Source organism: Lynx canadensis, chromosome D1, assembly GCF_007474595.2.
Source record: "Lynx canadensis isolate LIC74 chromosome D1, mLynCan4.pri.v2, whole genome shotgun sequence".
In the NCBI taxonomy this organism is placed as follows: domain Eukaryota; kingdom Metazoa; phylum Chordata; class Mammalia; order Carnivora; family Felidae; genus Lynx; species Lynx canadensis.
The window spans coordinates 57,806,823-57,818,371 of NC_044312.2; the positions used below are offsets into that span (position 1 = coordinate 57,806,823).

Sequence of the window (11,549 nt, forward strand, 5' to 3'; positions counted from 1 at the left end):
AACTAGAGGCCACACTTTATGGTCTGTAATGCTGGTGATCCCTTTGTGTTTCTTCACATGACTCAGTTTTCTACTTCCTGCAGAACTGGAAGGCTATCACTTCCAATGTGTCTGGCCTCTAGTGGTTATTCTGAGTGTTCTTATCAGGCAGAGGGACGTCAGCTCTCCAGGCAGGGGGCATGTCTTATTGCCTGCAGCTGGTTGCATCTCTAGTTGATGACTCAAGTTGGCATGGGCGGTCACAGACAGTGATGAATATCGTTATCAACCAAAGAGTAGGACATCTAGGGGCCAGTATCTCCCTGTCCTTTACTTCCCTAATATCTCCTACCACTGGTTTCCTGGTTACAGAGGTCCAGTTACTATGGTGAGGGTAGCATCGATGCAAGAGCCCTGCAATTTTAAATGGCAAAATGCAAGTGTGTGTATATGGGGGGGGGGGGTGAGTGCACACAAACATGTGCATGTACATTTGGGTTTTAAGCATTTGTGACAGTGGATTGGAATGCACTTTGGGTTTGCACAGTGGAATGGAATGCACTTAGAGTTGGCCTAATTCTGGTTCTGCCGCTTGATATATGTGGCCTCAGCACAAACTACATCAATTCTTTGAGCTCGTTTTCTTGTCCTGTGCCTCCCATTGGGTTGTCTTGAGGATCTGATGAAATAACATAAGGGAACATCGCTCTATAAAGTTTTATCTGGCATGTTTCTTTTTTTTTTTTTTCAACGTTTTTTATTTATTTTTGGGACAGAGAGAGACAGAGCATGAACAGGGGAGGGGCAGAGAGAGAGGGAGACACAGAATCGGAAACAGGCTCCAGGCTCTAAGCCATCAGCCCAGAGCCCGACGCGGGGCTCGAACTCACGGACCGCGAGATCGTGACCTGGCTGAAGTCGGACGCTTAACCGACTGTGCCACCCAGGCGCCCCTATCTGGCATGTTTCTATCATTGTACCCCACAAGCAAGTATAGAACCCCTTAAAGGGGCACTGGCATCATGGGACCTAGGAAGTGCTAGGTTATGCCCAATTCTTTCACCTTCAGGTTGGGGAAAAGACCATCATAAACATTTCTAATAAGCATAGGGTTTGTGGAGAACCTAAGAGATATATTGCAGGGAGAAAATAATGTATAAGATGTACAGAGGACTGAGCTGAAATCAAGTTTGTAATTTTCTGTTCAAATTGGATAAGATCAGTCCCAGTACAAAACAGTAAAAGCTTTAGTCCTACCCCATCGACTTCGCAATCCTGTTCAGGCGCTTCATAGCACACAGGTCAGGTTCTCTTTTCAATTTGTTGGACAAGTCATTCCTTCCCACCATACTGCAAAACCACAGTTACAGGAATGCAGGAAAGTCCAGGTTCCCCCTGTGTAAACCCATAGTTGCCTACAGCAGGAGTTAGAACAGAATCATCTAGTTTGTTGGTTACACAAGGGGCAAATTGTTGCTCTCACCGACCTTCTCAAAGGTCGCTAAGAAATGCTAAAAATCACAGGGAGCTAAGAAATGCTAAAAATCACCACTGCCATTACCAGGTTCTGAAGCACCACGTCAATTCAATTTCTTCTAACAAGTGCCAGCTTCCCAACCCCTGACAGGTGAATGTGGTGGGATCCATGACTGTTCTGATAGACAGGGCGAGGTAAGACTGGCACTGTCATGTTGTGCTCCTAGTGCAGCATGTATCAAAAGTATTCAATGCATGCACACACTCTTGACTCAGTAATACTAATGGTCCAGACTCTTTCCTACAAGAAGAGCATAAGATGAAAAAATGATTTTACTCATTAAGAGTTGTTTATAATAGTAAACATTTGGAAATAACCTGAATGTTCAAGGGTGTAGCATAAAGATTGTAAGCAGGGATTCTGTAGTTAGCATTGGCTCAGTTAAATCAGGCTCAGTCACTGAGGAGTCAGGTGACCTTTTGTGAAGTACTTAAGCTGAGACTCAGTTTCCTATCTGTAAAAAGTGAATTATAACAATAACAGTTCTAATTTATAGGACTGTTGTGAGGAATAAGTAGGATATCCATGAGGACTTAGTATAATATCTAGCATATAGTCAATGCTGAGTAAATGTCAGTTACTAGTATGTAAATTATAACAATGCCTTTTTTTCCTCGATGATAAGATGATGAGTAATATTTTTAAGTATTTTCCTGTATTTTAAAATTATTTATATATTTGACAATCAGAAAAAAACTTCATATTAAGAGAACATAGCCACAATTCTAGAATATACCAGTGGTGAAACTCCTTAGCTGAGGTTACCTAGAGAGAGAGATGAGTGGTGTGGGAAACATGCCACAGCTGCAGTCAGTGGTTCCTACAATGCCCAACTTTGAAAACCGTTATCTAAACAGTGCTCTGCAAGCCACAGTCATGACCCATTCGTGGGCTGTGAAATTAATTTAGTGGATGTGGTCGGCATTTGAGAAATCTGAACTAGAATAGAATGAAATAAAATGGAAAATAACAAGGGGTATCTCATCTAAGAATGTTTATGAAACTTGTACTTCAGGGGCGTGTGTGTGTCTTGGGTTGTGATAATAAACTAGATTTCTTCCTGAGGGTCTCAAACTTCGAATCTACTTACTGTAGCCCTCAATAAGGATGTTAGCTGGAAGGATAAAGAAAGGGGGAATTCCTAAAGGCTTTCCATTTGTGGTCCTGCAGGCAAACACTGATGCCATTGAGCAGTCTTCCTTAATTCCTAAATTGGGTCATTGTCTCTCAATAAGTATTTCTCCCAGAGCTGAAACAGAGGAAGGAATCTATGTGGAAATGACATCAGATGTCAGGTAGGGCAGAGTTGGATAGTCAGGGGCTATTTCAACGCTGGCTCTTCTCTGGCACTGTAGCTGAGCTCGGTGGAAGCTGGAGGAGCCACCGCCTTCATCTATGCCAACTTCAGCGTGCCTGTGGTCAAGGTGAGTGGGGATCTGGTCCCAGCACACGGTGGTAATAAAAGTGCAGAACTAACACTCGAGCTTTGGTGCTGTCTGTGTCTGCAAGGTTATTCCTGGGAGGGAGGATAAAAAGATGTTTTCCCCTGATTCTCGAAATTAAAGGTAATTCCTCAGTGTGGATGGCCACATGATACTTGTGCCTCTTTTTTTAAATTTTATGACTACTTATATTGCAAGTAGCTGGATAACAGGTCTGCCTTCTCTATTACAATAAACTCTTCAAGGTAAGAACTCAGTTTTAGTGACCTTTGGGTCCTCTGAACACTGACGGCCGAAGGCACTGAGGGTACAGACAAAAACTCATAGTCCTTGTCGTCCAGGATCTCACAGAGAAGTTAACAGGCAGGCAGGAACAAAATATGGCAATAAGAGCTATGAAATCACATGAGGCACAGAGGAGGGCCATGTGATAAGAGGTTTTACTCCCCCCTCCCTCATCCCCTGGTTCAGACCAGTCAAGCTCCCTCACAGCCCCTACCTAATTCAGGAATGAAATGAATATATATAAATGATATCGTGCCTATAAAACACTTAGCACAGTGCCAGGCACAAGGTAAGTACCGCATAATAAAATGCAGAAATCTCTGAATACTCGGGATTGTTGTCTCTTCTGGGCTTGGGAATGCAGATGTTGTCAGTGCATTTGGGAAGCTGTTCGTTACTTTGGGTTTAAACTGCTTCTAATGTCCAAGGTTAAACTAAGTGTATAGGAATTGTATAGGGGGAAAAATCTGTGTATGGGATCAAAAAGAACATATAGCATTTGGAGTCAAAACACCTGGGTTTGAGTCTTGTGCTCCTTCTTAGTTGCATTATTTAAAGCCGCTAAGCCTCAGCTTCCTTGCTGCTAAAGTTGGGAGTTATGATACTGCCTGCTTCCTGGGGGTGTTATTAGTAAGTGCCAAAGGAAGGGTAAGCATCTGAATTAAGTTCTTAATTGTATAAGGAATATTTTGTTCCATTTTGTGGTTTTTCCTGAGTGCCTCTCCTCAGTGATCCCATGACATCACGGGATTCACCTTTCTCCTAGCACTTGCTACGCCGTCTTGTTCTGGTTTGTTTTTATGTCTTGTCTCTCCACTAAGACTGTGGGCTCCTGAGAGCAGCATTGGACATGATTTGTCTCTGCATCCTCAGAGCCTGGAGCAGAGAAGGCTCTCAATAAATGACGTATGCATGAATGAATGGGTGAACAGCAACTTACGCCATTTTGTGCCATTTTATGCATGACTTGCTTCCAATCTGCGTGGATAATTTTCTCATTTAATGACATGCATGCATTTGCCTTAGTCATGTACTTCCAAAGGACTGAAATTCTGGGGTGGGCCCTTTTGTTTTCAGAATGCAGCACTGTTTTGGTGGAATCTGCATAGGAGTGGTGAAGGGGATGGAGACACACTTCATGCTGGTTGTCCTGTCCTGGTGGGAGATAAGTGGGGTAAGTCCAGCCTTTCTGGGCGAGGGGGTCAGAGTAAAGTGAAATGGGGGTGAATGGAAAATAGCATAGCCTTGTCATTCCAATAGCTTCCTTATAGTGCCACATTATATTGAGATGATCAGGTTGTTGGGTTAGTTGCCCCCAACAGATTGGGAAGCCTTAAAGGACAGATCCTCTTAGAGAGAAGCTGTCAGTGAAAGTTTATTGACCTGACCAGACAGGCCTTGCTTTCTGAGCACAGTTGAGGAAAATGGTGCTAAGTTCCAGCCCTCTAATCCAAGGAGAGAACCATTGAGCTACTATGTGTAGCATTTAGTGCCTCCCCGTGAGGAGATGGTCAACCAAGGAAGAGATAAATAAGCAGCAGATGTATTTATGTCATATATGTGTCCAAAACCACGTAGTTCTGACGACAGAAAAAGAAATAGACGAGAGACTTTCGTGCTGAGATAGGGAATTGCCAGGAGAAGCCACCCCTTTTATTCTCATTACTCTGGATTGGCACCAGGGGGAAGGTGGACTTTTAGGAGCTACATGAATAAAGAGTAAGTGACCTTAGTACCCAAGGTTTGAGAATCAGTGTACAGTAGACAGGCCCTGTCAAAGACTTTTTCTAGGGGACAATGTCCTCTTTGCTATTTATCTTTGCTAGAAGCAACATCCTGTGGTCTGTAGCAGGGCTGGGACGAAGATAGGGCAAGCGAGTTGCGTAGGGTGCAGAATGCAAGCGGGTCCTCACACAGCCCTGGGAGCGAGCATCGCTGCTGTCTGCTCTGTTGAGCCTGCTCTCTTCTTCTTCTTCCCTATTCTCCCCCAGTGGCCAACAAGTGGATACATGAGTATGGACAGGAATTCCGCAGGCCATGCAGCTCAAGCCCTGAAGACTAAAATGTTGGCAGAGAGAAGCTGGTGGAGTCCTGTGGCTTTCCAGAGAAGCCAGAAGCAAAAAGCTAAGCTAGGAGAGGAGAAAGGAGAGCTACCAGAAGAGGGCCTTGTAAGCATTGCTTGTTCCTTGCAAATGGGAGCTAAGGAAGTGATCTGTATCAGGGAACAGAATTTACATGGTTTCTCCTCCAGTCATTGCAGTCAGAATACAATGGACAGGCAATACAAAGAAGGTAACAAGAAATCCAAAGGGAGAAGTTTCTGGGGCTCAGGCTCTCTATGTTGGAAACAGGACTTACCAACAGTCCCTGGGGTTTGGTCAATGACGGTTCTGCCACTTTGAGCACTGACCACAGGGGCCCAGAAGTGGCAATGAGGACACCTGCAGGAAGGGGCTAGCCTGACTTCCATGGCTTTTTGCCCTTCCCTCCACTGACTTCTGCTGAGCAGGGATTGTTTGTGTAACAGGAGTGTACCTCATATGATATTTTTAAAAAACAGAATGAAGTTTTCTTCTTTTTTTTATATGATGATTTTTTTAATACAGCCATTAAAAGTGTTAATAAATCATTTTTCACAACCAAGAATATTCTTACATGATAACATTGAGTAAAAAAATATACATGTATATATGTGTGTGTGTGTGTGTGTGTGTGTGTGTGTGTATAATTATGCTATAATCTCAACTTGGCTCACCTCTCACCAATCCCCTCTCATTACATTCCAGACACGTGAAATTCTTTCCATTCCTAAAACCACTATGCTCATTGCCATCAGTATCATCCCCACCTTTCAGGTCTTTGCATTGGCTGCTCCCTCAAATCCCACCATGGCCAAGTTCTTCTTGTTGTCCCACTCTGGGCTCAGTGTCACTTCAGAGAGGGCTTCCCTGACCGCCTGACCCTCCAGTCATTTTCTTTCATGTTAATGGATTTTATTTTCTTCATGTTTCTCAAATTGCAATTACTCTAGTCATTTAACTGTGGTCAGTTTCCTTCCGTGCAGGCTGTGTGCGTTAGGACTCCACCCTACTTTGTACATGCCTCTATAATAGCCCCCATCGCCCTGAATTTCAATATTTGTTTATTTGCTTTGCTACCTGCATTGGACTCTGTACTCCTTCTTCCTCCTGGTATCCCCAGAAAGTCTGGTTCAAATAAGTAGGCGTTCAGCAAATATTTTTGGATAAGTGAATAAAAAGGCATCTTTTGAGCTGTGCTTTGGAAGACTGGTAGAATTTTTAAGGTAGAGTCTAATGAGGAGAAGCATTTCCCAGCAGAAGGGCTAGCATGAGCTAAGGCTGTATTGATAAGTAATTGTAATGTCTGAACAGTTGTGCAGAGAACATTCCAGGCAACTTGGCTCAGGTTCTTTAACAGGGGCGGGAGTGTGTATCTGGCTCACAAAGTAGGCACATGGTTAAGGGATTGGGTGGTTGGATGCTGTGTTGTCTCTGCCCCCTCCCTGCACCATGCACTTCAGGATTTCTGCTTGCTAGAGCTCTGTGGCCCCGAAGGAAAGAGTTCTGATGTGCTGATAGCCAGCTTCCCCCAGGGCCTCGATGAGCACCTGGTCACATCTTTAGTATTTCTGCCGAGTGTGCCAAGATTCTGGAAATCCTCCTACTGAATTACTAAATCTTGTCATGTAGGGGAAGGAATTTTAGCTCTACCCTTCCGTATTCTTAGCTGAGATCTCTGTAATAAAAGATTAATAAGAGAAAAACAGAAGTTTATGAACATGTATATCTCATGTATACATGAGAAGCACCGAAGGAAAAATGAGTAACTCCGCTAGGTGGCTTAGAATTCAGGATTAAATATCATCCTAAAAGGGAAAGGGGAGGGGGAGGTGTAGGCCTCTTAGAGGAGATTTTTAGGAAAGATGAATGGGCCCTTAGAATAGATGAGGTATGACAGTTTGTGACAAAGTCTGTCTGGGTGCCATGTCTACTTCTAGTCTCCTCTCCTGCGGTAAGAGTCAATCCTTCCCAGTAGCGGAAACTCCCAGAGGGGATTTTTGACAATTGATTTCCTTTTGAAGGATCTGTCTTTAGGCAGTTAAGGGGAGTTCAGAGAAAGCTACTCCCTGCATTTACTGTTTTTCAAGTGCCTACAGCTCAACATCGTTAAGATGCCAGAGTAGCATATTTGGGGGTGGCATGGTCTGCTAGCCTCAGTCACATACTGAGGCTCCAGAGGACCGGACTTGAAACAGAAAGCTACTGTCTGTGAGCAACACGGCTCGCCTTTCTTTACAGCTGCAGGGATCAGAGCTGGGCCTTCTCAGAATTGCAGGGTTGGTCTCAGCTAATAACAGCAGTGGTGAACTTGGATGAGTTTACTGTACGATGGGCACTGTTCTAAGACCTTATATGTATCAATGATTTAAATGTTCATCCCAACCCTCGCTACAGTGTTATGGCTGTTTTACAGATAGGGAGGCAAAGGTGGGGTTAAGTAACTTACCCAAGTGCCACAGTCTGGCTCCAAATCTTGTGCTTTGAACCACTACTTTTGCAATTTCTGATATGTGACAATTATCACACATCCTGATCAGGTGACTGAGGCCCAAGAACTGTCTGGCAGATGAAACAAATGCTTACTGAGCATTCCCCAGGGGCAGGCACTAGGCCCAGGCATGCTATGGGGGTGCTGAGAGGTACAGGACACAGTCCCTGGGAGCTAATGGCCAGTAGGGGGATAACACAAATGCATCCAGGGTTAAATGTAAGTTAAGCACAATGTGAAAAGGTTGCACGCAATAAGAGATGAATTATTGAATGCCACAGTCCAGAACTGAAGGGATCACTGTGGCTTGGGGTGGTTGGGATAGCCTCATTTATTTATCCAAATCACATGGCCAAGGTGCTGCCTCAGTGCCAGGCCCTTGCAGGCACCAGGAATGTAGAGGGAAATTAGAATGCTGACCCTGTCCAGACCTTCAGATCATCACAAGACAGTGTAGGCACAGGTGGAAACAGGAACACGGTACTGAGAAGCTCCCCCCGGGGGCTTCATGGGAAGGAGAGGGTGACGAAGTCTTGAAAATGCTGAGGGTCTGGAGAGGCGTGGAAGGAGGGGCAGGGCTGTGCAAACAGGGGGGATGCCTGTCTCTAAGCTATGAATAGTACCACATTACTTTTGGCCAGTATGTTAGTTTTTCAAAACACTTTTAGCGCTTTTCTTGAACCTCACCTACCCAGGGAGGAAAGAGCAGGCATTATGGAAAGCAAGGTCTGGAATGGTTAGTGGCCTGCCTGGGGTCATATAACAGGGCTTGGTCTGAGGCCTGGTCCTTTGTCTCCTTCACCAGTGCTTTCCACTTAGTGGTCATCAAAGCTGTGTTCTTTCATCATACCACGACTGGAGAGTGGAAAGGCCTTATTCTTTTATATTTGCAGCAGTCTCTATGCCCTCAGCAACTGACTAGTTTTGCTAGAAAGTGGTGTGTTTCGGGGGCCCAACAGTGCTTAGGGGGTAGGTAGCTAAACCTAGATAGGACTGACTGCTGTTTGGGGCATTGCTTGTTTATAATTTTGATTTCTTGCACCATTCTTCAGCCTTTCTTTTTCTTTTCTTTTTTCTTTTTTTTTTTTTTAACATTTGTTAATGCTTTTATTTATTTTTGAGAGAGAGAGAAACAGAACGTGAGTGGGGGAGGGGCAGAGCAAGACAAGGAGACACAGAATCTGAAGAAGGCTCCAGGCTCTGAGCTGTCAGCACAGAGCCCGACATGGAGCTTGACCTTATCAACCATGAGATCATGACTGGAGCTGAAGTCTGACACTTAACTGACTGAGCCACCAGATGCCCCATTCAGCCTTTTTTCTAACAGCCTTGTCCAACTGAGCTCCTGGCATTGCACTGCGTATCACGCACAAGCCTCACTCCTAGTGATATCTCTGTTGTCTGCATTACATGCTATTTGGCTATGGTTGTTTTGCTACCTACCATTGGCAACAATATCTTTTGGAGCCAACAATTTTTAAGAGGAGTTTCTAACCCTTTCCCAGGCATTGAAAGGTCTATTCATTCTGCCTCTACTGCCTAATGGCTAAGAATCCTATCAGATGTAGTTGTTTTTTTTTTTTTTTAATCTATTTATTTGTTTGTTTAAGTATGTTCCATGGCCAATGTGGGGCTTGAACTCACCTCCTTGAGATCAAGAGTCTTATGCTCTACCGACTGAGCCAGCCAGGCGCCCCAGATGTAGGTATTTGTTGAATACACAAATGAACCACCTCAATTCCACAGAGCTACAGTGAACACTTATTGTGTGAACAGTTCCACGCTAGGTGCTCCAAGAGAATCCAAGAAAATGAGGAGGCCTGCTCATTGCCCTTAAGGCAAAATGAGCACACACCCAAATATAAGAAAGCTAATTGGATATAATCAAGTGGAAAGCTGTGTGGTGCTACCCTAAGGATCATGGGAGGTGGGAAAAAGGGGAGAACGCTAGACTGGGCGGAGAGGGCTTCCACACTGGGGCCCCAGGAACACAGTGGAGAGAACATGTGTCTATGAAGGGCAGGGACCAGCTACCACCTCACTTGTCCCCCTTTTACACACAAGAGGGCAGGGAGAGCTGTCTGGGAGAAGGAAGTAAATAATTCTGGGGGGCCCTTGTCCAGCAGTGCCAAGGGCAGTCAGCATAAACTGCCCTTTCATGGAACCATTCAAAGAGTCTGCTGTCTGGGGGACTTGGCTGCTCAAGCTGGTAGAGGGCAAAGGAGAGGGGGTAGGGTGGGGAGGAGGGACATTTGTAGGCAGACTGTTGTACACTTAGCAAAACTATGAAATGAGCTAAAAGCTAGGGGGAGAAGACAAACATTTGTGCCAGCTATTTTATCTCCCTGGTCTTAAAACAATTATCCCTTTTGGCAAAGGAGGAAAAGGAGGCTCAGAAAGAAAACAAAACAAAACAACACAACACACTGACTTCCCCAAATTCACATAGCTAGAAGCAGAGCTGGGATCTGGAGCATGGAGTTTCTCCCCACCAGCTGCTTCTAACTAACCTCTTTCTTTCTGGACTTTTCTTTCTTCTTCACCTTGGGATCACCACAATTTTCTCCCCCTTAGGAAAGAGAGTCTGCTCCACCCCTTTTACCTTTTTCCTTGGTCACATGATCCTTCCCATTCAGCGCTTGATAGGCCTGTTTCCCCCTAAGGTCTGAGTAACCGAGGGACCCTAGGTGACAGCCAGGGGCACATTTGCATATGAAATGGGTACCTCCAGGGGAAATCAAAGATCATTTCAAAGGAAGGAAGTGCTCAGGAGTGTCTTTGGCTAAGGGTTTGAGAGTAAGGCTCAGATGCATCCCTGTAGATAACTACTCTCTCCATCTTCTTTAAAGTTTGCCACATTTTCAGATGGAGCAAAACTGAAGTACTGACCATTATACCTCCTGTTCATCTGCTTATTACCTCATGGGGCAGGAGGGCAGCAGTCATTTTCCGCATATGTAAGAGGCCAGCCACTCGCTAGTCTCTGCTTCCAAGGTTTCGCCTGGCTACAGGCTGGGGTTTTCTAGCAAACTCCTGGGAGAGGAAACCAGCTCTAGGAATAAGGGAGCCTCTTGAGTTTACATAACTTTCTGAGCCTTGGACCCAGATTGAGAACGTGTTGATTCTGGCCGCTAGTGGGACAGCCAGCTGTAGCAGAAGAGTTGGCTCAAAAACTCTGTTCCTGTAGGGGAGAGTGTGACTGCCTTTGCTTTACTCCAGTTTTAGGCTCTCTTCTTGCTTCTCCCTTATTAAAGTCCTGACCTTTTAACTCCCTACCCCCATTTCTGATGACAGACCCCTGACTCCAACTTAAGGGTCCTTGACATCTCACCGTCCAAATCGGTTTGTGTATTGTTCATTCCACCTCCAAAATAATGAGCCTTCTCGGGGCGCCTGGGTGGCCCAGTCGGTAAAGCATCCGACTTCGGCTCAGGTCATGATCTCGCGGTCCTGGTCGTGCGTTGGAGCCCGGCGGTGGCATCAGGCTCTGTGCTGACAGCTCGGAGCCTGGAGCTCGCTTCAGATTCTGTCTCCCTCTCTCTCTGCCCCTCCCCCACCCATGCTCTGTCTCTCTCTCAAAAATAAACATTAAAAAAAAAAAAAAAAAGATGAGGCTTTTCTCTTATCCCTGCAGCCACTGTCCTAGTTAAGCATACCTGTGCCTTTTACCTGTTACAACTGCCTCTTACTGTCTCTTTCCCTGGAGTCTGTAAGTCAACATATTAGAGTTCCTTAAC

General features: G+C 45.1%; 1 protein-coding gene across 1 annotated transcript in view; it reads left to right on the top strand.

The window, feature by feature from the left end:
• Positions 1–5,305, top strand: part of P4HA3 (prolyl 4-hydroxylase subunit alpha 3) — a 42,477-nt gene extending 37,172 nt beyond the window's left edge. Inside the window, exons 11-13 of the mRNA XM_030332747.1 lie at positions 2,872–2,940; positions 4,321–4,417; positions 5,235–5,305. Coding sequence (XP_030188607.1) covers positions 2,872–2,940; positions 4,321–4,417; positions 5,235–5,305 — 237 coding nt within the window. The remainder of the gene's footprint in view (positions 1–2,871; positions 2,941–4,320; positions 4,418–5,234) is intronic.
• The last annotated feature ends 6,244 nt before the right edge of the window (positions 5,306–11,549 follow it).